This window comes from Coturnix japonica, chromosome Z (assembly GCF_001577835.2).
Source record: "Coturnix japonica isolate 7356 chromosome Z, Coturnix japonica 2.1, whole genome shotgun sequence".
NCBI lineage: Eukaryota > Metazoa > Chordata > Aves > Galliformes > Phasianidae > Coturnix > Coturnix japonica.
Window position 1 is genome coordinate 56,906,297 of NC_029547.1, and position 27,779 is coordinate 56,934,075.

At 37.2% G+C, this 27,779-nt stretch overlaps 1 protein-coding gene across 2 annotated transcripts in view; it reads right to left on the reverse strand.

Moving 5' to 3' along the window:
* RASGRF2 (Ras protein specific guanine nucleotide releasing factor 2) overlaps positions 1 to 27,779 on the reverse strand; it is a 112,284-nt gene that overhangs the window by 65,575 nt on the left and 18,930 nt on the right. For both annotated transcript variants that reach the window (XM_015849798.2, XM_015849797.2), the window contains exons 2-6: positions 13,139 to 13,245; positions 4,140 to 4,287; positions 3,579 to 3,668; positions 1,567 to 1,820; positions 344 to 423 (exon numbers count right to left, since the gene is read on the reverse strand). In XM_015849798.2, coding sequence (XP_015705284.1) covers positions 344 to 423; positions 1,567 to 1,820; positions 3,579 to 3,668; positions 4,140 to 4,287; positions 13,139 to 13,245 — 679 coding nt within the window. The remainder of the gene's footprint in view (positions 1 to 343; positions 424 to 1,566; positions 1,821 to 3,578; positions 3,669 to 4,139; positions 4,288 to 13,138; positions 13,246 to 27,779) is intronic.

Here is a 27,779-nt window from a genome sequence, read left to right on the forward strand (position 1 = left end):
TTTCACCTGTCAAAATATAGTTGTTCTGATGAATTAATAATCAGATAACTTCTCTGAAAATGCAGGGGGCCCTGTGTAAATAATGCTCAGCACTGAGGCTAAAACAGAGGAATTCTCATCTGGATATCAGGAGAGTTACGCTACTGCCCACACGGTACACTCACTACACCAAATCACATGATACTAGCTCTACAAAAGCATTTCACTCAAAAAGGACACTGTCATTAAAAATAATAATAAATAAATAAAAGGAAAACTCACAGTAATTTCAAAAAATAATTAACAAATTCGAGAAAGTATAATAACTTGTAAAAATACAGTAATAGAAAATACAGTAACTTACCTAGAATTAAGGTAGGCCAATTAGCAATTCTTGCTTTTAAACCTTGATGAAATATTTCATGAAGAAACATGATTGTTTCACTGAAAAACAAATATTTAGGGAAACAAAAAGACAATTCAGGTCTATTTGCCAGTTTATAATTCACGAACAAGCATTCCTTCCTGTTTACTGGTGCATTTTTCATTTCAGTAGGAAAAACAGGAGACAGAAATTATTATTATTACTATTATTATTGTGGAAGCAAACAATTTTTAATACTATTTAGATTTCTTACTGCAGTATCTTTACAAAATACACAGTATTTACCATGAAAAGCATATCTTAATTGCTTAATCTTTTAAATAAAATAGTCTATTAATTAACATATTCTACATAGGTTAGCAATTAAGTGTTCTAAAAATATCTCTGACAGTGTATCAATACTTTCAGAAAACCTCTAGCCAGTGGCAGTTATAGGTGATCTCACTCAGTACTGTTCAAGATTTGGAGCTGAGAGGTTTTCTATAAGGTGATCTTTAATGCTGTACTTGAGCTCATGTGATCAGCAGAAGAAGCTTTACAGGCATCCCGACGGTAAGTGAAATCATGAAGAGTTCAGTGATCGTGAATAAGATGTTATGAGAGGAAAATCTGTATCATAACTAAAAGAACAAGTTGTTCTCTTAGAAGTCTGGGGCAGTCTTGGATGCAGTCCAATTCTGTATCAAGTTCTAGATGGCTGCTGGCTTGCTTTTACATACTTACAATAGCGCTAGGATGCTTAGTGCAAAGAACAGTTATTTTTTTTCTGGATATGAAAAGACAAGCAAGAGAAAAGGAAGCTCCTTAGGCACAACAGCAGAAAATAGAAAATATGACAGACTCATCCTCAGGGTCTTATCTGAATCATATGAGGCCACTAAGTACAATTTCACTTTCTTAAGAGAAAAGGAAACAGGAAAGGTGTCGGAAAATTTAAGAGAGCTCCTCCATAAGGCATTATTTGTGTTTTCTTTCCTCTAGCACAGCAGCTACAGAATGTAAGGAAGCAGAGAGGACTAAACGGCTTCAAACAGAATCACAGACTGCACCCTACATGTTACCGCAAGGGAATGAGGTTCAACTCAGACACACTACTTACATCACAACAAACAAGTAAAAGAAAACTTTATTACTGCAAATACAGACAGAATGAAAAGGAGTGGTCAGAGGGATCTCCAAAAACAACCGAAAAATAAACATACCTATTGAGGAAAATGCTACTAACATCATCATGACTGATAGGTGGCTTCTTTGAACTTGCAGCCATTCTTAAGGGCCTCAGAAAACAGTTCACAAGAACATAAAGTTGATGCACATATTCAGATTCAGCCTCAACCATGTTAAAAACTATCTGATTCCTTTTTCTCATACTTTCTGCATGGGGAGAACAAATGTAATCTTGGACAATAGTCTTCCATTTTCTTCTACATAACCAGCCTCGCATAAAGCTTTGAACCTAAAAAGGAACCAGGCAGAAAAACAGATGAGAAGAAAACTTTCATGACTATTTGTAAGTTCTTCTCTCAGGAAATAACCTCCTACATATAAAGCATCTGTAAAGAAAATCTGTTGCCCTCTAAAACATTACTGATCTATAATTGTTCCATAACTGTTCTTTTAGGTATCTATTTTTAATATAAGTCCCACAAGCATTTGGTAATATTAATAATATTTGTTGCCCAAAAATTGTTTGAGAATACAACATGTATACATCAAGACTTTATTACAGTCCCAAAATTTTACCTCTTTCTGTCAGCACAATTCTCCCACGCGCAGGTTGTTTTAACTCCTTTTACCTATCTTTACACATTTCCCACTTTCTTACACCACCAATCATATTGTGCAACATTTTTTGTAAGGTATTTCAAGACAAACTTCAATATCAGCATTGACATAATTCTGAAAAAGCTGTTAAGCCCAGTTTGGTTTCTTTTTCATACGGATATAACTTACTGTTTGTATCTAAAACTACACATACTGTTTAACAGCAGACACCTAAACCAGAAATACTATTACCCAGAAAAGGTAGGTTTGGGGCATTGTTACAGTGATTCTCTGTGCTACAGAAAAACCTACTTAAGCACAATATCCACTGAAGTTACAAGTGGATAAAACATCTACTTCTAGTCACAGAAAACTTCAGTTGCCCTGACTTTGATGTGACAATCATTTGTCTTAAAGAGAAATGGAAAATTTCACTGGTAGCAGTTTACAGTGAATAAACAGATTTAAAAAAGAAAAAGTAAAAAGAAAAAAGAAGTGGAAAAAAAAAAGAAAAAAGAAGGAAAGAAAGAAAGAAAAAAGAGACCTGACAGTCAAATCAATCAAGATGCAGAAAGCAGTGAATCAGAATCAGAACTCTCCTTGTACAAAAAGAGACAGTTCTGGCTTTATTACAATGAAATAGAATATTCACATAAGGGTACCAGCTCAGTGTTGACCTTGACTCAGACTATCTGAAATGGTTAGTGAAACTAAATCTGTGCAGCAGAAAAATTACATAATCTGAGACTGAGCACTGTGAAAATCTGGGTGACAGATACAAGACCACACTTTCAAGCATGATTTCCATTTATACTCATGTATTGGGATTTGTGGGAGTCAGCTATGGGCATTGTTCTGGAGGCAGTTATATACAGCCTTAAGTAGTATTACCAAAAGCTTCGCATATAAATACCATACAAACTGGGACAGTTCTTCCCTTGCGTTGAAATCACTGCCCATATTTTCCTAGAATGACCAACATCAAATAGACCAGAAGAAAAACTGAAATAATATAGCTCTTCAAATGTTCTGTGTTTGTATTCCATATTCAGTGGCAGAATGAAAATTATTCTCTTGTTACTTTACAAACATTTTTACAAGCAAGGAATATAAACTCACTACATGCTTGATTCTTACAGGAAGTGGCCTGTGACCTAATTTCAATCTTCACATGCAGTTGAACGAAATGTGCAACCTTCTCTAATAAGCTGAATATATACCAAGTAAAAACAAACACCTAAATAAGTAAGAAATACACTATGCAGTAAATACACCTTTGAAAAACAGAAAACAATATAATTTATTTAGTTTGAGTAAGGATCATGGCAAAATATTTCTTGTTAGTTGAGTATGCTTAATTAAACAGCAACTGAAGACAAAATTAGTGGAAAACAAAACAGGACAGACCAAAAAAGAACATCTTCTCAAACAGAGAACACTGAATACTTACCTTTTTAATTTTTTTAATATCTGGATCCTCATCTTCCTGGTTGCCTTGATAAGGTCGCATTCTTTCTTTTGTTTTATTTAGAGCTATAATCTGACAAAAACAACCATTCATTAAATGATTTTTCAGTGTAATGAAACTGTTATGGAACTAACAGAAAAATAATTTCCTTATCTTCTAAAGCTCTTCCCAAAGTTTGTTTAAGCTGCACAGAATAACAAGCATATATTTGGTCACAAAGACATAAACACGGTTCTCATTAAACTTGAGAACTTGATCCAGATGGAAAAAGAACCAGAAAAGAACTGGTTCTCCTCTCAGAATGAAGTGCACATTTAACACCTCCTAAGATCAAAACTGCAACAAAACTTCTAATACGCAGTGAAAAAGAGTAGTTTGGACCAAATTCATTGTCCAGACAGACAGAAAATAATATCATCAGTGGTATTCATAGGAGGAATATTATATATTGATTCATAACAATTACAGAAATATTGAAAATTATTATAATGCACACAGGAAAATATTTCAATTTATTGATTACTTGATGACTTTGTCACATACTTCAGATTTCAGTCTTTCAATTTCTGTGTCTTGATCTTCAAGCTGGTGTCGAAGCTGATTGGCTGCAATCTTTTCAGTCTCTACAATTTGGACGAGATGAATGTACTTCTGCATCAGTACTTCCCTTTCAATCAATATATCTGAATAACTAGAAAGGAAAACAGTTAGCTCAGTAAAAATAGCAAAAATGTTGTCTTTTATATCTCTTTTTGTGATATTGACAAAACTTATAAAAATGACAAGGCAGCAAAAAAAAATCCTTGTTTGGCCTAATATATAATGAAAAGCTTGACTGCAAATCATCCAGAGCTACAAAACGTTCAATAAACTTTTCAGATATACAAATGTACCAAATCTCCCCTGAGCAAGACAACTGTACTCATCTTTTTTATAGCTTCTAATCCTCAGGTTTAGCTCAAGAATTCTCTTCATCCAAATTCTTTAATTATTTTAAGGACTGCCTTTTCCTTCTGTTACCTGGGAACATATGCGTACAGCATTTAGCTCCTCAGCTGAAATGCTTCTAACTCTGTCTGTCTTTACAGAAGAGCTTCCATCATAATCTTCAACACCATTATTTTGCTTTGCTAATACCTACTTCACTGTTTTATTCAAATAAGTTTATTTAATCTACTTAGTAACAGGAACTGTGGTATCAGTCCTTTCTTACAACTCTTAGCTGCCAAATCCACAGACACATACAGCCTATTTGCCTAGGTCTCAAAGAGACTGTTCCCCTGAGAGTCAAGTAATTAACCACTCATCCTAACTGACTAGTGTGGTTGATACACTGGAGGGAGCGGATGCCATCCAGAGCAATCCCGACAGATTCAAGAGATGGGCTCTGTGTGAAAGTCATGAAATTCAACAAGCCAAGTGCAGGGTTCTGCACATAGGTCAAAGCAACCTCAATCACAAGTTCCAGCTGGGCAATGAGCAGACTGGGAGCAGCACTGAGGAGAAGGACTTAGTACCAGTGGATGCAAAACTGCGCAGGAGCTGGCTGTGTGTGCTTGCAGCCCAGAAAACTCAGTAAAGTGTATCCCGGCCTGCATCAAAGAAGAAAAAAAGAGGTGATTCTTCTCCTAATTTCCACAAGACAATCTAGCATTCAGCTTTGGGCCCCTCAAAAGAAGAAAGATTGGAACCTGCTGAAGCAGGTTCAGAGGAACACCAGAAGTGTGACCAGAGGGCTGGAGGACCTCGCTTACAAAGAAAGGTTTACAGAGGTTGGGGTTGCTCAGCCTGGAAAAGAGATCTCATTGTAGCTCACCAGCACCTAAAGGGGCCTACAGGAAAGCTGAGGCGGGACTCTGGAGGTATTCAAGGCTGGGCTGAATGAGTGCAGTGTGAGCTGTCTTTGTCTGTGGCAGGGGGTGGAACTGTCAGGTCCTTTCCTACTCAGCACCTTCCACAGATCTATAATTTGTAAGACAAAGACCAAATTGCAAAAACATGGTGGAACTAAGGTCCAAACCTTTTTCAAAGATTATGTTATTATTTTATGATCAGTAATCAATCACTGAAAATGCTGACTATCACATCTTCCCTATGGTCTTTTTAGTACAGGATTTGATGGAAGGAATTTTTGAATTGCATGTGGTTTTCTTTTAAAATTCTTTCTACTTGCTATAGAACATCTACTATTAAATGCTGCTTTAAAAACGTAATAATGTGCATCCTCTCCAGTTAATCTTTTTTTTCCCCCCTATATATTTAAGGCTAATTCAATCAGTGTAGCTGCAGTTACATACTGGAGGGGAAAACTATTTAGTACAGCTATTAAATTAATTGCTTAACCTGGAAAGGAAACTTAGATTTAAAATAGTTAGCTATCACAAAGCAAAAGCTTTTCTTCCTTGAATGGATTATGAGAAGGATAAAAAGTGAATTCAAAACTACTGCATTTATTTTTTTTATTTGAACTGCTACAGTAGTAAGGAGTAAATGGCCAGAGAAGGGCACAGAACACCTCTTCTAAAGAATAAAATATAATCCCTGAAAAAATGTATAACAGAAGAGTACATATGTCTTTTGTGGAATAAACAATAATGAAGTATGAGATTCAGTGCTTTACAGATGTTTGTTAATTATCTTCTTGGTTTACAAGAATTAAGCTTTTTTTTTTCTTCTTTTCTTCCTTTAGGTGAAGAAATTTCATTTAAATTTTTCAAATTCTTAAAATGCATTAAGCTGTACTTCTGCAGTCTTGCTTTAGAAGGCCATGAAAAGTTCACAACAAAAGACTGGATTTTTTAATTTTTTTATTATTATTATTTTGAGATGCATATAGGCTATTTTGACTAGCTAGTAGTTCTGACTGCATAAAATGCCAGTCTCGGGATAGAAAGCAAACACTTCCTTTGCTCCCATAACTGGTAGTGCAAAGAGAAGTTAGTGTCAGGGTTTAAACAAAATCTACCTGCGTCCGTGACAGGGGGCTGTGGGCCCTGCAGAGGCCCTAGGCCGAAAGGAAAAGTTAATTAGGAAAAGAAAACAGAGGCAATGATCTAAGGAGGCACACTTATTCACTAAATACTATATTGAAATACAGAATAGCGCAATATAATACAATATAATAGAAAATTGATCTAACGAATCAAGCCAAATAGGAGAGAGAAATGAGTCCCAAAACCGAGAGGCCTACTGTAAACTTGAGTTACTTAGAACAGCCTATGCAACTACAGTAATTTCAAATGGGGTAGCTGTTCTCCTTCTCAAATCTGCATTTGCTCTGGGAAGTGAAAATTACAGAATTTTGGAATAAACTTCACTTATATGCAACAACACTTTTCTCTGCATTTCTCATCCATCTCTACATTTCAGAGTTAGATATAATACTCATCAAGTATAATCTCTGGAGCCTTCAAAAACAGCATGGTTTCAATAATGAATCAGCAGGCTTTTAATTAATTACATATGTACACATATGTCCATAAATAAAGAAAATGATACCAAAGTCTTCAATTGTCAAAAGAAGAAGAAAAATTCATAAAACAACAAATAAACAGTCTGGATCCAGTTCTCTTATTTAGGTACTGCTTGAAAGAAAAAAAAACAAAAAACCAACAACCAACAACAACTGTTGTGAAACACGGTTTTCTATAGAGTGGTACTTATTAAGAGAAGTAATTCTCTCTTTTAATGGTAAGTAGCAAGACTTGGAAAACAGAGCTACTTGTGAGGTGTCTCCTTATTAGGAACTCCCTTTCCTGGTAGCTGATAAAGGCCTCAGTTATGCTAACTGTACAAAAACTACATAAGCAGCCAAAAGCACTATGCAGTGAACCTTGACAGAAATACTTATGGCCCCATCAAATCACCCTAAAAACCTGAAATGCAAAATGTAACTTCATCAGTTCTTTCTGAAAAGCAGGCAAGATGGCTTTGGAGGTGTGGCATGCAAAAGAAATTGCATGTACATCTGCCCCTATGAACTACCTTCAAGCAGTCCTGGGCTCCTCATCGAAGGATAAACAGCTTCCAGACAGGCTCTGAAATTTACTGTCATATTAGCAGACACATTATGGATGGTAAATGTTACAAAAGCACCTATGTAATCCCTATGACTGCAATCAGCGTGGCTTGCGAGACCACTTGTATGTGAGTACTGCTGACTTTTAATGACCTTCTGATGATATAAGATTTCAAAGACAACCAATGGCTTTGAGAATTTATAGGGCTGTGGCTTACTGGAAGATACAAAATGAGCTTTCAGCTACACATGGACAATTGTTAAGAAAGACTGTAAAAGTAGCATCTGTTAATTTCTAGTCATGCAGGTGGGAAATGGCATTTGGACTATTAATGACTACAGTACTCAGGATGGAGAGGGTGGCATAGAAGAGAATGGCTTTCTTTCGGACAATGGGTATGCTGGAGGGCAGTGCTACCCTCTCATGGGACAGTGAGACAATCCTGAAAACACATTTCATTAATCAATGCATTATCCATCAAATTCCAAAACACAGGGCCCACTACAACTCATACTAAAAAGGAAGCTGCTTCAGTTATCCTAGCTCTCCTTTATCCAGGAAAATCTGACTGAATTAATCTGTAACAAAATCAAATGGAGAGGTACGTTACCCCGTTAGGCAAAAACAGGTCCAAATTCAACAACAGCTATGAAGAACAGACCAAATACAAGGGGAACAGACACTCCTCATTGTGTGAGCTAAGGACTCAATGAGCTCCTGGAAACTTGCACTCTTGGAGAGTGGGGACTGGTGGAAATGCAAATATTCACTTGGAAAACAACTACCACACCAATCACCTGGACAGCTGTGATAACAATAAATAAGGACTGCCTCTGGAGTTTTGTATCTATCTTATGTGCTGTGTGCTGATGTGGAAATGTCAGAAAAGGGAAACACAACAGGAACCTATCTGCAAAGATGGAGAAGTTCCTGTAATGGGCTAAAGAAGCAGCTTGCAGCAGAACTAAGATGTCTGCTCCAGGAACACAGCCCTCCTGGGGGAGAAGACAGACTTCTTGCACAGACTGTGCAAGGAGTATAGGTGATGCCATCCTCTCTGGTTCTATGTCTAGGAGTAGGAATGTTAGGGTGTATGATAACAGACTAATTTTAACAAACACAAATAACCTAAGCAGATAAATGAGCTCCTTGGCCTGGCTACTTCCACAGCTGCTGCAGGAGACCAGACCAATCAGCCCATTAAAGGTCATTCTCCACAGGAATGACCAAAAGCACAGGCAGGGAACACTAGTGACCCAGTCGAGAAAAAAGCTGCCAGCTCCTGCCACCAGCAGGAGTCACCAGCCTCATCAGTAATATTTCTGGCTCTGCCCTACCCCTGATCAGCACAGTATGCCCTGTCTTCACTGTTAACAGTTTCTAACCCTTTACCTGAGTGAGGGGATTCTGCATGTGTTCATGGAGCTTTAAGCACCAGAAGCAGGCACAACAGGCAATAGAACCCATTTCAGTTACTAGGAAGACTGCAATGTTGGGCGATTAACTGATAAATGTATCTGCATGTATGAATTCTGGAAATGAGCTTACTCACAAGCTAGTTATCAGCTAGGCTCTGTGTGTAAGGCCAGATACAAGAGACCCTCACCTCTAAGCAAGGGGGACTAAAGGTCAGCAGGAGAGGGACTGAGGGGCTTTGAGTCATGCTTCCAGTTGCCAGAAAAGGAGGACCAAGGATCCAGGGCCAGTTCCTCAGCAGACTGCATGCCTAGGCTATTTATTGAAGGGTTCTATATTGTATATACATGTGTCCTTCTGTAAGTATGCTTTCAACCTCATCAGTCAGGAGGGGGAAGAGGATAAGGCAATGTCTGTGCCTGCATGAGTGCTGAATGTTTGTCGGTGCTGATCTGTGTGGCCATCTGTGTTCATGTGTGTTGAGGACACATGTTCAGGCTCACTTCTGATTCACTCTTGGTACAGGGACAAAGGCAGCCTCACCTCAGATCTGGTACTGCTTGTCCTTTTGTTCTGTGGATTTAGTCAGACATTATTTGAGCGGCAGATTTGAGATGCTTTGCTTACATTTTGAGTATTACTGAAATCCTTTCAGACCCATTCCCAGCCAAATGGAAAGTACAAAATCATGGTTGTTTTTGCCTTTCCAGCATTAGGGTATTAGCAGCAAAGGAACTTGCTCTGAGCTTCCAGGCAGCTTCAAGCTAGCACACTGAGCTTACAACTGACTGCAAAATCCTATGTAAAATACATCTTGCATTAGCAGGCAAAGTGTGCCAACAAGACTGAAAAGTGAGCCTTTTCTTTGAGGACTGTGGATAGGAGGGCGTATAATATGATCTCAACAGCATCTAAGCTGGAAGAAACATTCCACTCTTCTCCCCCACGTATCTTTTCCAACCAAGTGCTTCCCATTCCTTTGTGTAGTGAACACAGGTGTATTGTGTGGATGTGTAGTAAACAGGCTCAGAGAACTGAGATAGATTAAAACTATGCTGGCAAAAAATATGCAAAACATGATTGTTTCTAGTGCAAATCAGTTTCCCAATTAAGTTCACACTTGTGGCAGCATGAGGGAAGGACTGGTAAAGGTGTGGGAAAGAACAGCTGACTTATGAAAATGACAGCTCCTTTCAGCAGCAGTGTAGGCTTGTACAGGTCTAAAGCATATGTGAAACTGCAGCCTGGGGTACTTAATTTAAGACTTTCAAATAAGCTAGAGTAGAAATTTGATGAGTACTTCAGACATAAATAAATAAATAAATAAATAAATAGGATTTCAGCTAAGTGAAAAAAAATAAAATCAAAGAAAGAGAAAAGAAGGTCAAAAAGAAGCCATCAGTCTGAGTTCATTGACAGAGAAATACATTTTCAAAAGGGGACAAGTTCTGGAACAAAAGCTCAAGACAGAAGCAGTCATGGACAGAGGAGCCAGTGTTTGCCAAGAATAAATCCTAGAGTCCAGAAATGTAACTTCAAAAAAGTAAAGCTTTCTCTGCCACTCTGAATATTACTGAAGAGTCAAAACACAGAGAATTGAAACAAAATGAAAAGAGATGAAAAGTAGGTATGAACACAGAGCTCACAGTGAACTGAGTCCCAGTAGAATATACTGAATTGCATATGCCATTGTAACATCATAAACCATCCATTCTCAGATGAGGAGGAGGTACTGTGGAAGGGAGAATAAGCACTGCAGCATCTCGCTGCAGCACTGAAAAGCACATCAGCTCTCAAAGACTGTATAGTACTCCCCAAATGATAAGCAGCAGCAATTCACCATGGCAAAATCTTCCAAGAAACAAGGAACATGTTTGTCCCTCCACAACAAATAATGTTTTAATTAATAATTTGTACCCAGACAAAATACCTAATTCTCAAAGAGGGTTGTAGTGTGTATGGGGATGGAAAGGCTTATTTTTTCAACTTCATGCTTGTAACTTGTAAATTAGATAAAACATGGAACAGACTCTGATGACTGCCAACATGCATTTTGCAAAAAGTCAGGGAAAGCAGTCCAAAAAAAAATCACATTTTGTATGCATCAATGAAAAAAAAAAAAAAGCCAAACAAGAATGAAACAGAAAAAGAAAAGCAACTCACTCCAAACCTGTTTTGTCTCACCAAAAACAGGAATTATCACTTACTGATGACAAAAGGACCCTCCAGAAAGTAAATAAATATTTCTAATATATTCACACAAAACAAGGTATTCCAGGCCTTAAACTTAAGGGAAGGGGAGATGTTCTTAACATCTCTTCAATTTTTTTTACCTAAGATATCTAAGATACTGAAAAAAGTATCTTCAAAAGACTTCACAAACTGTCATTTAGCAATTCAAAACAGAACTGTGAGAGAAGGGTCAGAAATGTCTTATGCTTGTCTCAGACAAGCAGTAACACTTGAGCAGTTGCTACGGTTTGTCCCCATATGTCAAAAACATAAGACAAACTCAAACAAAGAAGTCTACACTGGTGATGCGTGGAAAAAATAATCCCTGAGACAACATTGTTTTATTTAAGATGGCAAGAAACATCTTAGGTAATAGCCTAAAACTATTACCTTTTACTTTTCTCGATCTTTGGTAAAAGACCAGTGCTTAGATAAGTAGGTGTTAATCCACAAGTGTTTTTTGCTAGGCACAACATAAAGCAAATAAAAGCAATTTGCACTCAAGCAGGATAGCATTAGAATAACAGTGCAACAACAGTACTGTCTTAAGCTGTGTGCTGAGCAGCTAAATTTTGACATGATTTTTGTCAGTTATTGGTATTCTGTCAAAATAAGAATACTAGAACATGAAAAGCAATGTTCAGGTCCTTGGAAAGCCTTGCCAAGAAATATCGAACCTATACAGAAAAGCACATTTGAAAATCCCTCAGGTGATACAGGACCCTGAGAATATCCCTCATAGTCCATGTCCATAGTTTCAAGTTATAATAGCTGCCACTTCAGACAATAGGTGCAAGTAACAATTCAAGACAAGCTTCTTATAAAAAAGTTTGTCTGTGTTTCCTTTTTTTGTCATTTAAGGTTGGTTTAATATTTTGCTTACTGCTGCCCTGTAAATTCATGTGGGATGTGTTTATGGACTGAATCTTCCAATAAGAAATTTTAACTCAGTGTTGTGAAGCTCTTCTTGCATATGTGCCTATTACACCAGGCAACAAGCTAGAAGAAAATTCTCAGAATAGGGAACACTCTGTAGGATCCTGCTTACCCTGAATGCCCTTACCAGAAAGCAAAAAAAATTTAGTTTCCTGTCTTCATTTCTTTTTTTATCATAAATCACAACAGAAATTGACCTAAAATCAATATCAAGTTGAACAGTTCTCCTTAATAACACAGGTGGTATGGGAAGAAACTTTGAAACCTGATAGCTTCTCAGTTCCTGAAATGTGTTGTACAGTGACAGGGCTAATGTGCAAAATTTGGCTCATTTAGTACCACAGCCCAGCCGGTGCTCCAAGGAAGAGCGAAACCTGTTCATTTAGGCAGCAATGCTAAGAAAATGTTAAAAACATTAACAAAGACTGTAGGTGTCTAGAGGACATAAGGGCTAGAGATTCAGGGACTAATTTCAGAAGGTCTAAATTAAACGCTGCTACCTGGTGTTGTTAATTTTTACATATAAAGCACAGTCACTTGTTTACATGGCTTAGGTTGTAAGCAACTCAGAAACTGTCTCCTTCCTCAAAGTGTTACCATGGTACAATAGATTAGCTGAGGTTAGTTTATAAGAGAAGAGGCTGGAGAAAGTGCATTTCAGCAGACGTTTGCCTCTGCAACCCGTTTCTCAAACCTTCCGTTGACTGATTTTCAATTATAGCATAAAATTTCATCTGGAATACAATCACTTTAAAATGATAAAATACAGCTTTGTAAGCATGAACTGAAGAAAGCATTTATTTTTAAAACATATCTCTAAATTGCAAGTAATACGCATCTAATACATTGTAAAATGCATTTCTATTTTAGAAGGTGATTTTAGACTTTCAAATTATTATCAGTAAAACAGAGGTGAGGATTAATGACCAAGTTTCATACCTAGCCTGATGAATAGCTTCCACCCATTCATCTCCATCACCTTCATCCTCACAACGGAGCTCCAGTGGCTTCTGCCCTTCATGGCCAAATAGAACGGTGAAGTAATACTGCAAATTAGAATGAGGAAAAATATATATATATTTAGAAACTCTTAAGTATAAAAGGTACATAAAATACATTTTAAACTCAGCCCAAACCGCTGCCAACCCGTGATGATATGTTTTATGCTATTAGTCATGAAACATGGTTTGAAGTTGAAGCTGTAACATATTCCCCTGTGGATCAAGGTAATAGCTTTCATGATTACTTACAGTAAGATATCACTCTTAAGATCTCACATACAAGGCAAAAGAATTTAACTCCTTTAGAAGCTCCTACAGTCGAATACAATGCTGTAACTGTAGTAGAGTATCTGTAGTTCTTTTTTCCTGGCATTTTTTTCAGCGAACGTTTTTCTTATATGCCATCATAGGATACCAAGTTTGGTGATGCCACTTCATCACAAGAATGTGCACGTGGTGTACAAAACTCCATCATGACTCCAGAAGAACAAGAAAAGTGTCCCTTTATATTTTTCACACCCCAAAACCGTTTTTTTTCCCTTTTTTTCAAGAAGCCTCAGCCATAATTACATATTTACTGCATATTTTGTGCTCAGAGGAAGATTCTCCTCACAGAAGAAGTGTCATATTTTTTGATGGCTTTGCACATGGAGGATTTTGCCCACCGTATGTTCTGTGGAATGCACAATCTCAGGAAAATTTTTCCTCCTTTCAAAATGTAGTAATATGAATAAAATCAACAGCTAGCAGAACCTGAGAATATCATCACCAATTTCAAAACTCATTTCACAAGGTTACTTGCAGTCTGGTATCAAAAAGTATTCCTGCAATATAGATGAAAATAAGCGAGAAAATATTCTAACTAAACACACACCTTTAACTTTCATAGGTGCCCTGACTGCAGCCATTAGGTAGTCAGATGTTTCACAGGCAGATTTAACTGTGTTGGATCTGACCCCACACAGAGCCATCCAGCTGTTAGGGTGTGTGAATGTGGAGATCTCACATCATTCAACTGTCTTTATTATCTAAAATTTTTCAGTTCTTCTTCCACCATCATCCCCATTAATAGAAAACTGACTGTAACCACATGGTAGCAATTATTTTCTGAGTTCTAACAGCAAATTTCAAGCTCACACCAGTTAGCAATTGAGGTATGCAATTTACTTTATTTCAGCACTCCATTAGCCGTGGCTTACAGCAGTAAGTAACCTGAAGTGATGTCAACAAACATTCTGCTTTCCTTGTCAAACCCACAGTTCAGCTGAAAATACCTCTCTGAGCCAAGCACAATGCCGGAGATCCAGCAAATATAAACCACTTCAGAATTAGCAGCCATTTCCAGGGCAGGAGGAACACAGGCACAAAAAGAAACAGAGGGATGAAATTTTACCTACAGAGAAGTGGCTGCAGATATTTATAATCAACATTTATAATGAGTTTTGTCCATATAAAAAGAGAGAGGGTTTCATCCATTCATTGAGCCCTTCTGAAACATCTGGCAGCCTGCTGTGCAAGCACAGTGCATGCATGGCATGTACAGAGCGCAGAATGAATTGTATTGACTACTGGCACAATGGCTCGGTGCACACCTGTGCTTGTATCTAGGTTTGTGCCTAGGGGCCTCACATTTACAAAACCCAGCTGTTTCTGTACTTCTGAGTACAATTCCACGTTTAATTTCATTTTAGGCAATGTGAGCACATAAAATGGCATTCCACAAAGAGAAATCTATTTCCCTGTGCATTGCATTATTTACTAAAAATTGTTAAATGCATACAAAACGCTTTTCATACAGATCACAAGCACTGGGGGATTAGCAACAGGCATCCAAAACAAGCAAGTCAAGGCAAAATAAGCAGAAACACTCACATTTAACAGGCTACATAAATAAAGTTTGGGCCCAGATCAGATAGGTTTCTGAAAGAAAACTACTCTCATTCACAGTCAAGAATCAATAAATTGTTCAAAGGACAACTCTGCTAAACTGTGAGTTTCCCAGTGATGTGTATCATTTAAATCTGAACACTTTGAAACTAAATAAAATGATTACATCCATAAGGTTTTCAATAAGAGTAACTTTCATGCTAATGTAGTGCAGTTGAATACAACCTACAAGATGGAAAAAAAGTGCAGCACGATTACATACAAATGTTCTTTGTTTATAGACTGGAACAGTCTTTCTTTTAAAGTATATTTAAAGACAAATCACACCAATCAGTGCTGCATTTTATGTAACAAGTTATTTGTGATTCACAAGGCTGCTAACTGACATATGAAATAAGAACAGATACAAGTATAGACAAGCACGGGATTTAATCCCACTGTGTTCAAGTTAAAGGAAAATACAGCACAGCAGTTCTCCCTACCCCTTCTTTAGAAGTCATCTAATTCAGACCTCATTTTAGCAAGATCTGCAGTGATCTCATGTCATGGATTAGAGGTGTGCAGTTATTATGGTGACAGGCATGATCTAAATACTTTTCATTAGACCAGGAAAGTGCACAAATTCAAAGTTTAAAAGGACTACTGCCAAAGGACTGGAGTTGATGAAAACAAAAACAAAATTATAAAAGGCATTTGTTTCCATAAGCTGCTTTTAAAAAGTCACCTACCTGCTCCATCACACACGTGTGTGTAGTACTGCACTCCAGCATGAGTGTCAATTATCACTTGACCTAGCCTGAAGTCAGCTCTACAGTGAGTAGAGTTTAAAGTATCATAACATAACTCCAAAGAGAATCTCTACATCATCCTCGAATTCTAACTCCTCTCTTAACATTTCTCAAGCAGCAAATTACTTCCTGCAAGAAAATGATGGTATCACTGATGCTTTACCATATTTTCAGTGCTTTTCTGTATATATCCAGTAGTTTCCTGATGACAGTAAACACACACTACAGGACAGATTAACACCAACTACCAGTATCATCATTTATTATGTCTGTTGGACCAACAAGTAGGCATTTATGTTTCAAAATAAACCCGTGGTTTGGTTGGCCTTTTTTTTAATGTTTATTCTAGAAGTCTTCAGCTTTGTAAAAGATAAAACAAATATTGTGCATTTTCATAAAAAGCATACATATCCATTTCATTTTAAGGTGTCGTTTCAGTATTCACATATGCACTAGTGAAATATAATCCTTCATCTTAATACAATTATATTTGGACAAGGAAGTTCTCAAAAACACAGCCTGAGTAAATGAGGTTAAGTTATTACTAGCTGCATAAATTTGAAGGCACTGTCTTGCCTGATCATGAAGGAAAGAAAAACAGGAGCAAGATGCATCAAGAACATTACTGTGCATCACTGCTCTGGCTTGTACCTACCACTAATCAAACTTCCTTTCTGTGGTGAGAATGGAATATTATGCAGTGAGATGATCAGTACTTCTGCTTAGAGAAGTGACCAGGACAAGAACAAGATGGAAAGTACTTCCCCAGCACATTTATTGCCACTCATTATTATGCTGAAGTCTCCACTGACAGTGTAATACCCATATATAACTTTATAAAATCCCAGATAATAGTTGTATTCCAAATAAGACAGCAAAAGATTTAATGTTCCCCTTCCTAAAGGGAATAATGAGCTTTATTCTGGGGAGGGGAAATCAAAGAAAAACAAAAAATATGCCCTGTATAAACACCACTTTTGCGGCGTACTAGGGTCAATTCTCCATCAATGCAAACATCCTTAAGACTAAATTTCTCAGCAACAATATGCTGTTTTCTCTTCTGACTGACACAAGCATTTTCTGTTTATGAAGTGAGAGTCACACAAAGACACAGCACTCCCAATAAACAGGGATGGTCCCACAGCTCACTCTTCTCTCCAGATCACATGGAATCTTGCAAAGGACATCTCTGCTTTGTCACCTGGTAGCTCATCACCTCATTTATACCTTTCCATCCCCTACTATTGTAGCAATCTGAAAAGTCTTTTCTGTTAGTAAATTACTGCTGATGCTCACAAAGGAAGCAACAATTCCAAGTTACTGAAGGATGAGAGAAGAACAAGCTCTTATCTTCCCATTGATGTGCCACTACACGTCTCAGACTGAAAAGCTGCTTCCATAGATAATAATGCTGCTTGACATCTCCCACTACAAGCTCCTGTGACCAGCTCCTTGAAGACTGTGGTCAGCTTTCAGTGCCTGGATAGAAAAATTCATACAGGATAAAGGATATATGAGCTTTTGGTACCTTATCCTTTCATCAGCATGGTATAAAAAACATCTGAATTATGTTTTAAAGACACCAAGGTGACTACCAAATTTTTTAATATTGTGGGCTTGTAAATGATTACAGTATGACAATACTTGCCTATGCACTCCTTCTCCCTAAACTTTCCTTAATAAACAAAATTGTTCTCTCCATAATATACTATTTTTAGAACTTGAGTGTGGAGTGACCTAATGCTATTTCCTGACTGGCAAATGAATTACTGTGCAGTTCTGTTCACATCATTCAAGCCAGAACCTTGATAAGAATCTAAAAAGAAAATTCCAGCCAACATTTTGAAGAGAATGGTAATAATAAATGCAAAACAGCTGGGAAACGTTATTCTGTGAGTGAAGATTACCATCAAAAATTAGGAGCCTTAACAAAAGCCTGTCTCCAGTGTGAGACATGAGGAAGCTTAATCATTTGCTGTATCCTTCTGGATTACATTTAATACCCAGTTTATACTGGCATGTTGAAAATCATTTGACTGTAAAAAAGGTAGAAGAGGCAACTAATTGAGACTGAATGAGACAGATCAGAAATATTTCTCATTCCTGACTACCAAGGGTGTTTTCATTTCAGGATCTGGAAATCTGTATGCCATCTGAAGCAGTAGGAAACTACTGGGCAGAGGAGGACAATCGCTGCAGTGATCTAAGATTCTTTAACAATCATTGAAAGAAAAGCGGAAAGCTGCACTCTAAATCAAAGCAGCAAGTACTATTTAAGGGGAAACTAACTCATAAAGTTACTGATATCTTCTACTGTCAGTGTTATGCCCGGACTCTCAAATAAAAAAACAGCTCATGCATTTTCTTTTTCTTAAATCCTGTGGTAAGCAGGGGAAGGGAAAGAAGTCTTTTTGGAACAACGCAGTATGCCTAAAAAGGAATGAGTACAGAAGGATGAGGGTATGGAGGTGAGGAAGACAGTGGGTTGGATCAGAAGTGGGAAGGAAGCTCTTTTCCTTTAAGTCAGAAGAAAGCAAATGCCAGAGCTGGGTTTTTCTCCATCAAAATTTGCTGTGCCACCAACACTGGCAAGAAATCAGTAGCTCATTGTTAAATTATCATGAAAATGAACTAAGAGTAAGAAGGATTAAACTTACTATCATTTTTTAGAAGCTTCCAGGGATATCTACAAACCCCACAGCGCACATCATTTTTGTACCACATCAACTACTAAAAGCTATAATGAGAAGAGAGTTAGTGGATAATCTAATTAATATGATGTACTTGGGAAAATCTGGTATCAGAGATATAAAACGATGTCATAACCTCTATGCTATCAGAGTTCTTTGTTGGGGTCAAGTAGCATTTGGATTATGATGACAACATTACCAGAATGCTTTTGACAGATTTTAAGAGACTAACAAGAGGCATGTCCTTCCACAAATAAAATGAAAAAAAAGAAATCTAATCAAAACCTAGGAAAGAATTTGAATATTGGGCCATCTGTCAGTTCTTACAATGGAACAAGGTCACCAAAGGACTTCCTCAGAGAATGTCTCTGAGAACTGGAACAACGGATTACAAAGGATGACAAAGTTTGTTAATTACTCAAGATAGTAAATGACAAGAAAAATTGTGAGGAACTGCAGACTCGACACGCCTGAGTTACTGGACGATAAAATGGCAAGTTAAGTTTGTTGTACTTGAATGTAAAGTGACATACATGAGGGAATACATTCCAAACTTCACATGTGAAAAAAGTGGGCTCTGTGCTTGTCAGGGTTAAGAACCTGGGGTAATGACAAATACTGCCATGAGAACACCAGCGCAGTATCAGCAGCTGCCAAAAAAAAGCAGATGAGAATGGTAGGGATGATTAGGAAAGGACTGTAACAGAGCAGACAAGACTATTAGGCTATAAAACATCTTGAGTAATGCAAGTAGTTACACACGTCTTTAGTCTTTACTGTTGCACACATTGATTTCTGTATTTTAAAGAAACAAAGAGGAAATGTGCAAAACCGTTGGGGAGTCACTGCAACATTTTAACTTCTATGTTTCTTTGTGATCCCAAAGTTTTGCTGAAGAAGATTAGAGATTAAGGGTTTTTTTTAATCATCTTAATGTTGCTTCATCACTCCTAGTTTTCTGTACCAGAAAACTGGTACAGAACAAGACAAGAGGGGGAAAAAAAAACTTCTGAAAGTAAATAAGAAAGAAGCCTAATAAACTGCTTACCCATAACAAATATATGCCAAATATAAGAATATGGTGAGCTGCTAGTAAAGAACAGGATAAAAGGTTATTTTTTTTGAATACTATCTTCTGCATTGAGGAGATTCAGAGATAGGCTGTAGTATCTATCCAATTTTTTGGTTAAATCCCAGCCAAATATAAACAGCAACCCTACAAAAGACAAGTTATTTTATGGTACCTTCTCTCTTTAACTAATATTGGATTAATCAAGTTATAAACTGCGGCATAAAATCTATCCTGGCCTGTAGCCCAGGCACCCAAGCCCCTAGGCTCTTTTCGAGCAGCTTCTCAACATTTTCCAGCTGAGTCAGCTCACTTAATCACATTTCTGAGCTATTCTGCAAATAGCATCTAGGCCAAAAGCAACAGCAATGTATTTAAACAAGCAATCAACAGTTTTGGATGTAGAGAGCATATACATAAGTCCACTCTCTTAACAAAACAAAAAAAGGGAATACACAATGGTCACTGAAGACCGTAGTCTTGCAAACACATTAACTTGAAATAAAACGATGCCAAATGATAATGGTTATGGCATTTGTTTTCATGGATGAGAGAATCAGGCTAATATGGCCCCATCTGCTAAATTTTCAGTGCAGACCATTTGTACTTCAGCAACACATCATCAATAGGGAAAAATTCTGCCACACAAAAGGAGACTTCAGCATGTAAAGATTACAGTTACTGATAGAACACATAAAGCACAGCTAAATTATTCACTAATGATAAACAAAATATGGGTACCATCTTCTCATACTTTATTTGATGCTGTCCAGTGGGAATTTCCTGTCAGAAAGCACAGGCTGGTTACCTGGTAAGGCTATGCATTACCTAGCAGCAGGACATCTTTCCTCCCCATGCAACAGTCATTTCTCTGCTGCTGCCGTCCCCAGGGCCTGGCATAGAACAGAGAGAAGGTCTATAATGAAGGATTGGAATTCAGGTTAAACAGTCAGGTTAAACATCTCATTTTGTTGGGAAATCTGTGTATAACATAGGTCTCCTTCAGGCCTTTTGGCAACCATCATGGGACTTAAAATCAATATCAATGTGCTTGTTTCTGGCAAAGCAATCTACAAAGCATCTCACCTCTGTTTTTAGGGAGCTGAAAGGCTGCATCATGATGCTACCATATTCACTAGTAAAAATTTACAGCATTCCTGGAACAGCTGCCTTCCTGCTTATCCTTAGCTTCCCCTCCCACATGCAGGGCCTCATGGGACTGACACTGATATGCCTCTACATCTAATGTCTGGGGGTTGCTGTACCCTGACAATATTTCTATAAAAACAAATATCTATATGGTGAAAACTGTATTCTGTACATAGCAAACAAATAAAATCTGCCTAAAGCCAAGAGATGGGCAGAATTTGTTTTCTTATCTCTTGTTTTTAGTTTCTTCTGCTTCCCACTGCATGTCATGAACTGCTTCCCCTAGGATTCTCACCCTTCCAAGCACTGCAAAAAGGAAACATTACTCAGGTCTGCCAATCTCTCACTCAACAATTAAATCTCTAAATTTTAGCTACCATGTTAACATACATTGCTTTTCATCTTCAGTTTATTTGTAATGTATTCCTTATATTTCCTTGTAAAAGGAAAACATCACTTGCTTTGATGGACTTCCTTTCACTTATAGTTTAAGACATGTTCAGTACATGTACATTCAACCAATATGTATCTGAGCAGAAGCCTATGTTAAAACCATAATCACCCCCACTACTAATGCAAGGAACAGAAAAGGAGCAAAGCCCTACCATGTAGTCTAGCACGGAACAGCTGCATAAGAAAAAAACAGCACTGTTCAGATTGATGGGAAAGGACAGACAGGAGAAAGGGGTAGAAGGAGACATTACAGAACACTACAGTCAGTGACAGTTATACCTATTTCAGGAATTAAGACTTTTTGAGTTACTTTTTTTTTTTTTTTGTCTCATTCCTAGCAAGCCTAACCTTTCTCCATGTACTGACAGCCATCCTCTACTTGTCCAACAAACATCTCCAGTGCCTGTCATCCAACTTTCTTCTTTAAAAGCTGATAATGATACAGAGCTCTTTCAGAAAATTCAACTTTAAATTACCTCCATTTTTGTTTTGCTCCACAACATTAATCCCAGTATTTTAATTAGCAGATAAGATTTTAAAGGCCAGAAGGGACATGTATAATCTTCTAGTGAGAACTCTTGGGTAATACAGGCCAGAAAAATCTCACTAGACTGTTCTTGCACCAGGGAGGCTCACAGTGAGCCACAGAACCTCCTCAATCAATGCTAGTATAACAAGCAATGGAAAATCCACCTAAGTTCTTGTTTAAGTGTTCTAGATGTCAAATTACACCTACTACAAAACATGCCTCTTACTTTAAATGACAAATGAACAGCTAAATAACAAAACTACTAATAAGCCTCGGTTTTAAATATTGTACCCAAAGAAAGTGTATTGGCAAGAGTGAAACCTGGGGTTCTCGGCAAATTTACACTTAACAAAACAAAACAAAAAAAACACACACATAAAAATGTACATATACAAGGTCATGCACTTAAGCAATTTTTACACAGTGAGATATTTTGAAGTATGAATTTCTAATAAGAAGATTAATTGGCAGTTACTTTCTGAATATCCACAAACACAAGGTCTGTCAATTTTAGAGCCCTCTACAGATAGTAACTAATCTTCTAACTCCTCTACAAGGTAAGAATTATGGTGCTTATTTTAGACATAACGATATGTGCAAAGATGCCCAAATATAGATCTACTGTGAAAGAATTCAACTCAAGATTGCTATAAACAGAGCTTTTCTCCATAAAGTGAGCCAACATATGATAAGGAAGCAAAAATCAGAAGTCAGCTCATCCTTGACCTTGTTGCATCTCTGTTATATATAATCATTTCTATATATAAACAGCTTTAGGAAAAACAAACACTCAAAATTTCAAGCAGCTGCAGTGTACTGTGAGTTGAGGAGTAAGACTGTTAGAATCCACCCTCTAGAAAGAGAAGTTGCCAAAGCTCTAATAGAATATAAAAAGACCACTGTTAACAGCCACGTATAATGTTTTCAAAAGTGGCTATCAAACCCGAATGACTTTATGACACAGAAAAATGTCTTTTTGGAAACACCAAGCTGTAACTGATAGCTTTACTTTGTAGTTCACTATGGTTCAATGATTCTGTAGTTCAGTAGTTCAGGGCTGGAGCTAGCAAAAAAATACTGGAAGACAGAATCTTGTTTTAAGTAAAAAGAGGCTATTGCAAAATGAGCAGAACACTACTGCCTAGACAGCCATACATTTGTTTATACTGCATCAAGAGGAGCACTGGCTATTCCAAACTTAGCATACCAAGGAAATGTGGACATGAATTCTGTGAACTCTGCTGACCTAAAAACTGAGCCTCTCTAACATCAATCCACATAAAAACAAATTCTTCATTATATTCATACTCCTTGGCCTCGTTCCTGAAGACTCAAAGTAACACTACTCAGAGGAAACTAAAGCTAGGGCTATAGATGTGTGTGGAGATTCAGGACTACCATGGCAATGGCTTAGACCTTATTGTCTCAGCATGACCGCAGCACAAGGAGCACAGGCACACACACATCAAGCTGTTTTCCTAGTCCCTAGAAACCTGGATGAATTCTGTCAGAACAGACAGAACCACTTGGGTCAGATTTCCATGACATGTCTCTACACGCTCTTACAGCTGATATCCTTGTCAGTTCTCCAATTTTTCATCAATGGCAAAAAAAATTTCCAATGCAGTTTACTTTTCTGAAGCAACAATTAAGATGACTCAGTCTATTCCGTAAAACAGTCTTTTACTAATCTCAGTAACATTACTTCAACTTCAGGCTGTCCCTTGTCAATACATTTTTGGGCAAGAATTTACTGAGGTTTCATAAAGCTGATGAATTTGCTTAGTCCCTATGTAACAGTGAACTTAAGCAGTCCACTCAATTAACCTACTTACAAATGAAAACCACACACGGCTAAACATCTACAAATGCTTTTAGTGAACAGAGGGAGAAATGTGTTCTACAGTGAAGCTTGTGAGTCAACAATTGCTTGTCAAATTTTGGCTGGAGATTACTAAAACCAACAGCATGAGAGACATAATCCACATTTCACTACACTGAATGTCAAAGGCCCACTTAAATATTCGGTTTTCAAAACTTTAGCCAAGTGCACCCACAGTAAATGTTTTCAGGCTTTTACAATGATCTTTCAAATACTTTTAACTGTGATACACTCAATAAGCTGTCTGTTAGTAACAAAGATTTTGGATTTCATGCAACATGAGATACTTTTAACCTTCAGAAATTGTATCTGTCTTTTCACCCAAATGAGTGCCATGCATACAGCAAAGGAGATGCTGAAGTTTTGTTTGTTTGCTTTTCATTTTTTTTTAAGTAACTGAACAATTAGTGGTATTCTCTGATAATAGGACAGAAAAGTTTCATGACTTTTAGGGAATGCCTGCATATTAGTTCCCCTAAAAACTGTTTGCAAAGGGTCTGGTTTTAATCATACTTGTCATTCCACCACTATTGATCAAACAATGTCATCTGTACAATCAGAGCAATAGGAAGTTACTTGTTAATAACTATAACCTACTATTTAAGCACGCAGGGGAGAAAAAGAAACACTTCATACATAGCCACAGATTTTGCTGGAAAAATGTTAACGTTCATCCACAGGACTTTCTACCTGTTCAAACACGAAGACTACCTTAACTGAGCCCCCTGCATACAAGAAAGCATTTTTTCTCTCCTCCACTCCAAGTGTTTCAAAGACACCATTATAAAGGACTGAAAAAAAAAAAAGGAGAATTTTCCTAAGAGACTACAGATGCTCTCATCCTTTGGAGCCACAGGTTTCCTAAAACAACAGAGTACAGACTCAGAGATCATTAGTTTTACTTATGCAGGGGTCCTATTTCCTGGAGCGTTTCTCTCTCTGTGGAGAGTTTACATGGAGGAAAAGGCTCAACAAAATCTTTTGCAACAAAAAGATGTTAAAGATATCATGTTCTAAACTGCATGAAGGCACTAAAAGATATACATCCTAGTAAAATATATTCAGAACACACAAACATTACTTGTTCCAGCATTTGAATAAGTGTTCCCTTTTTTGGCCACAAATACCAATTTTTATCGTTTAATTACTAATGCTTCCTCCGTAAAACAGATCTTGTACAACTGACTCCAAATGCTGTTTTTATCTGTGTCATTTGACAGCAGGCATCTCCTGTCTTCAGAGGTGACATAATCAAACTTAGTAAATGCAAATCAAAATTACCTTTGTGTGTTGATTTCTACCTTGTGCAGAAGTAAAAACAGCTTAAAACAAATACTTCAAGAGGAGCTATCAGAACTACTTTTCAGTATCTGAGTTAGTGATAGTACACTTCCATCAACTCTTTCACTGGAACTGTGATGTCAAGTAAACAGCTGCAATAATTTTTTTGTACTGTACCAAAATACAACAACCAAGGGAAAAGTTGAAGAATCTTTTTATTCATGCGAGGTATGTGTGAAAATAGGTGTTTGGAAGCACCCTTCTGAGGATGGATACATTTCCAGATGTTTCACCACTCTAAGACTGCACTGGTATTTGTGTTCAATTCATAGATTATATTCTGTTTTATTACTCAGAATAAGGGGCATGCAACATGACTTTGCTTCCTGAACAATGCAGCTCATTAGGGCATTTCACATCACATATATTTAAAATGGCACCATTCTCTTTTACGAGCTTTGAGAAATACTTCCTGCAGGAAGTAGCAACTACCACTACACGCTCTTCACAAAGCTGTAAGGGGTGCATGAGAACTCTTCATATTCACAGGTGCTTAGGCTCAGTAACTACAGCCACAACACCTCAATCCAGGTGTTTGGCTGTTCTGCACACATACATGAAGCTTTGGCTTGAGAATTGCAAAACAGCATTCAGGTCTTTCCCTTGCAGCAGCTAATGGCTCAATGTTATTGATTTCTTGCCAGTTTGACAAAAACCGGCAGTTTGCTAGGCACTGAACTTGCCATAAAATCAAAGAAACCTTCCTGTTTTCTACCATTTGCTTCAAAAAAACTTTTAATAGTACATTGCTGAAAAGCTGAAAATGGAAAATAAAGTGGATCAGCTAAATCAGCTTCAGCTTGAATACAAATACAATTATTTCAAAGGACATTATTGCTGTCAATATCAAGTTTTAGAAGTTACGATGCTACCATTCTACTGAAGCTTCTCAAAACAATGATTCACATTTCTTAATGTAATAATAAAGTGTAAATGATAAATAAGTTTTCACGTGACAAATGTCAAAATTCAGTTTGCTTTATGTTTCTTCTTTGCATTTGCACACAGCTGTCCCCTTTTTTGAATTAAATTAATTTTCCACTCACATGAAATAGAAATTACCCTTTAATTTGGTTTAACTTCACCAAAATAGATCCTTTAAAACAAAAAACCAAAACAAAACAAAACAAAAACAACAACAACAACAACAAAAAAAAAAACTACACACAGAAAAGCACCATCACCACCACATACAGGTAGTTTTTCAACGAAAATGCATGAGAAACAGTTAATCCAAAGTTGCATTTGAGTACATTCTGGTGAGTTTTGTTGCTGTTTGTTTTCAACTCATTGGAATTTACCGTGGGAAGACTGTTGTAGGCTATGAAGAAGGAAGACTATGCCTGAAATTCCATTTCCCTCCTCACAGTTTTCTCATGTATGGAGCTTTCTAGCCCACATAAACATTATCCTTTTCAAAGCCACAGGAACACAATGGTTGGATTGAAAAGCTACCCAGTTTTGCTACTGACAAGAAATTATGTACTAAGGAAAATATAAAAGAACAGTATTCTGTACCAGCAGGCATGTAAAGCATAAGTTCAGAATACAGTAGGGATCAACAACAAATTTCAGATCTCTTAAAATCCTCACCCACTTTCCTACTGAAAACTTAATATTTTTTCAACAGCAATGGACAAAACATTGCTTAAATCATCTTTTCTAAGGGAAAGATTTAAATAAGAGGAAAAACACTGTTTGCATCTTCTAGTTTGCTTTACACCATCACTGGGCAATGGAAGCAGAGGTGGTACCAAGGCAAAAAATACTTCTCTATCCCACAGAAAATTCCAGTGCTTCAGCATATCAAGAATTATTTAGAAACATGTACTCAGAAAATAAATAAATAAATAAAAATTTAAAAAAAAAAAAAATCAGTGCAAATCTTTCTGTGTTGAATTGGTGAATGGTGATAGATCAACAGGTTTGAGGCCTGTTTCACATTAACTTACATGTGCCCTTCATGTAGCTTACATGGAGCACCCCGTCCAGCCTATCTGAGTCACTGAAATGCTGTAGACCAAGTTTAAATCAGCTCTGCAGTCAAAGACAAGCATTTATTTCACAGTGCGAGAGGGGAAATTTTTACTTATCGGATCTATCAACTCAAGCCAACTTAAACTACTGAGACACACAGGAAAATGTTGCAGTAAATTTAATGGAAGTTCTTCGGGTCTCTTGAAATTACACGCAAAATAATTATTCTACCAGAAAGCCAAAGGTCAGCATCTGCCAAAACCCTCCCTTCCCCAGATTCCCATCCTACTTGCTTTCATCCTTAAAATTCTATTGCTAACACCTCCACTCCAATGTTTGTAATGTAATGCTTTAAGAACTTCAATTTGTTCTACCAGTTGCATAAAAATGGGATACTATTTCTACTGGAGAAGTTGTAGTAATCACGATGATTGCCATCCTGCTGCCTCACAGTGTAAGAAAAACAGCCTCACTCAGGTTTCCCTAAACATAAAAAGCCACCAACTGCCCCTGTCAACTCATTAAAATTATCCTTTCAAAGACAGAACTATCTAAGAGTTGCTTCAGTGCTTCTGATAAGCAAAGCTCAGAGTTCCAAAGTCCATAATTTGAATATCAAATTAAAGAATTGGAGAAACATTTGCTTCTTCAGCAACACACAGATGTTTACTGCACATTCTTATATGTACCAAACCGTAGCATTGAAAATATATTTTTTTATTCCCATTGAAAAAGAAAATACATGGCTTAAAATCTGTCTGGCTGTTGCAGAGGCATTAATGACACAGCTAGCTGGAGTAAGGGAGGAAGATAA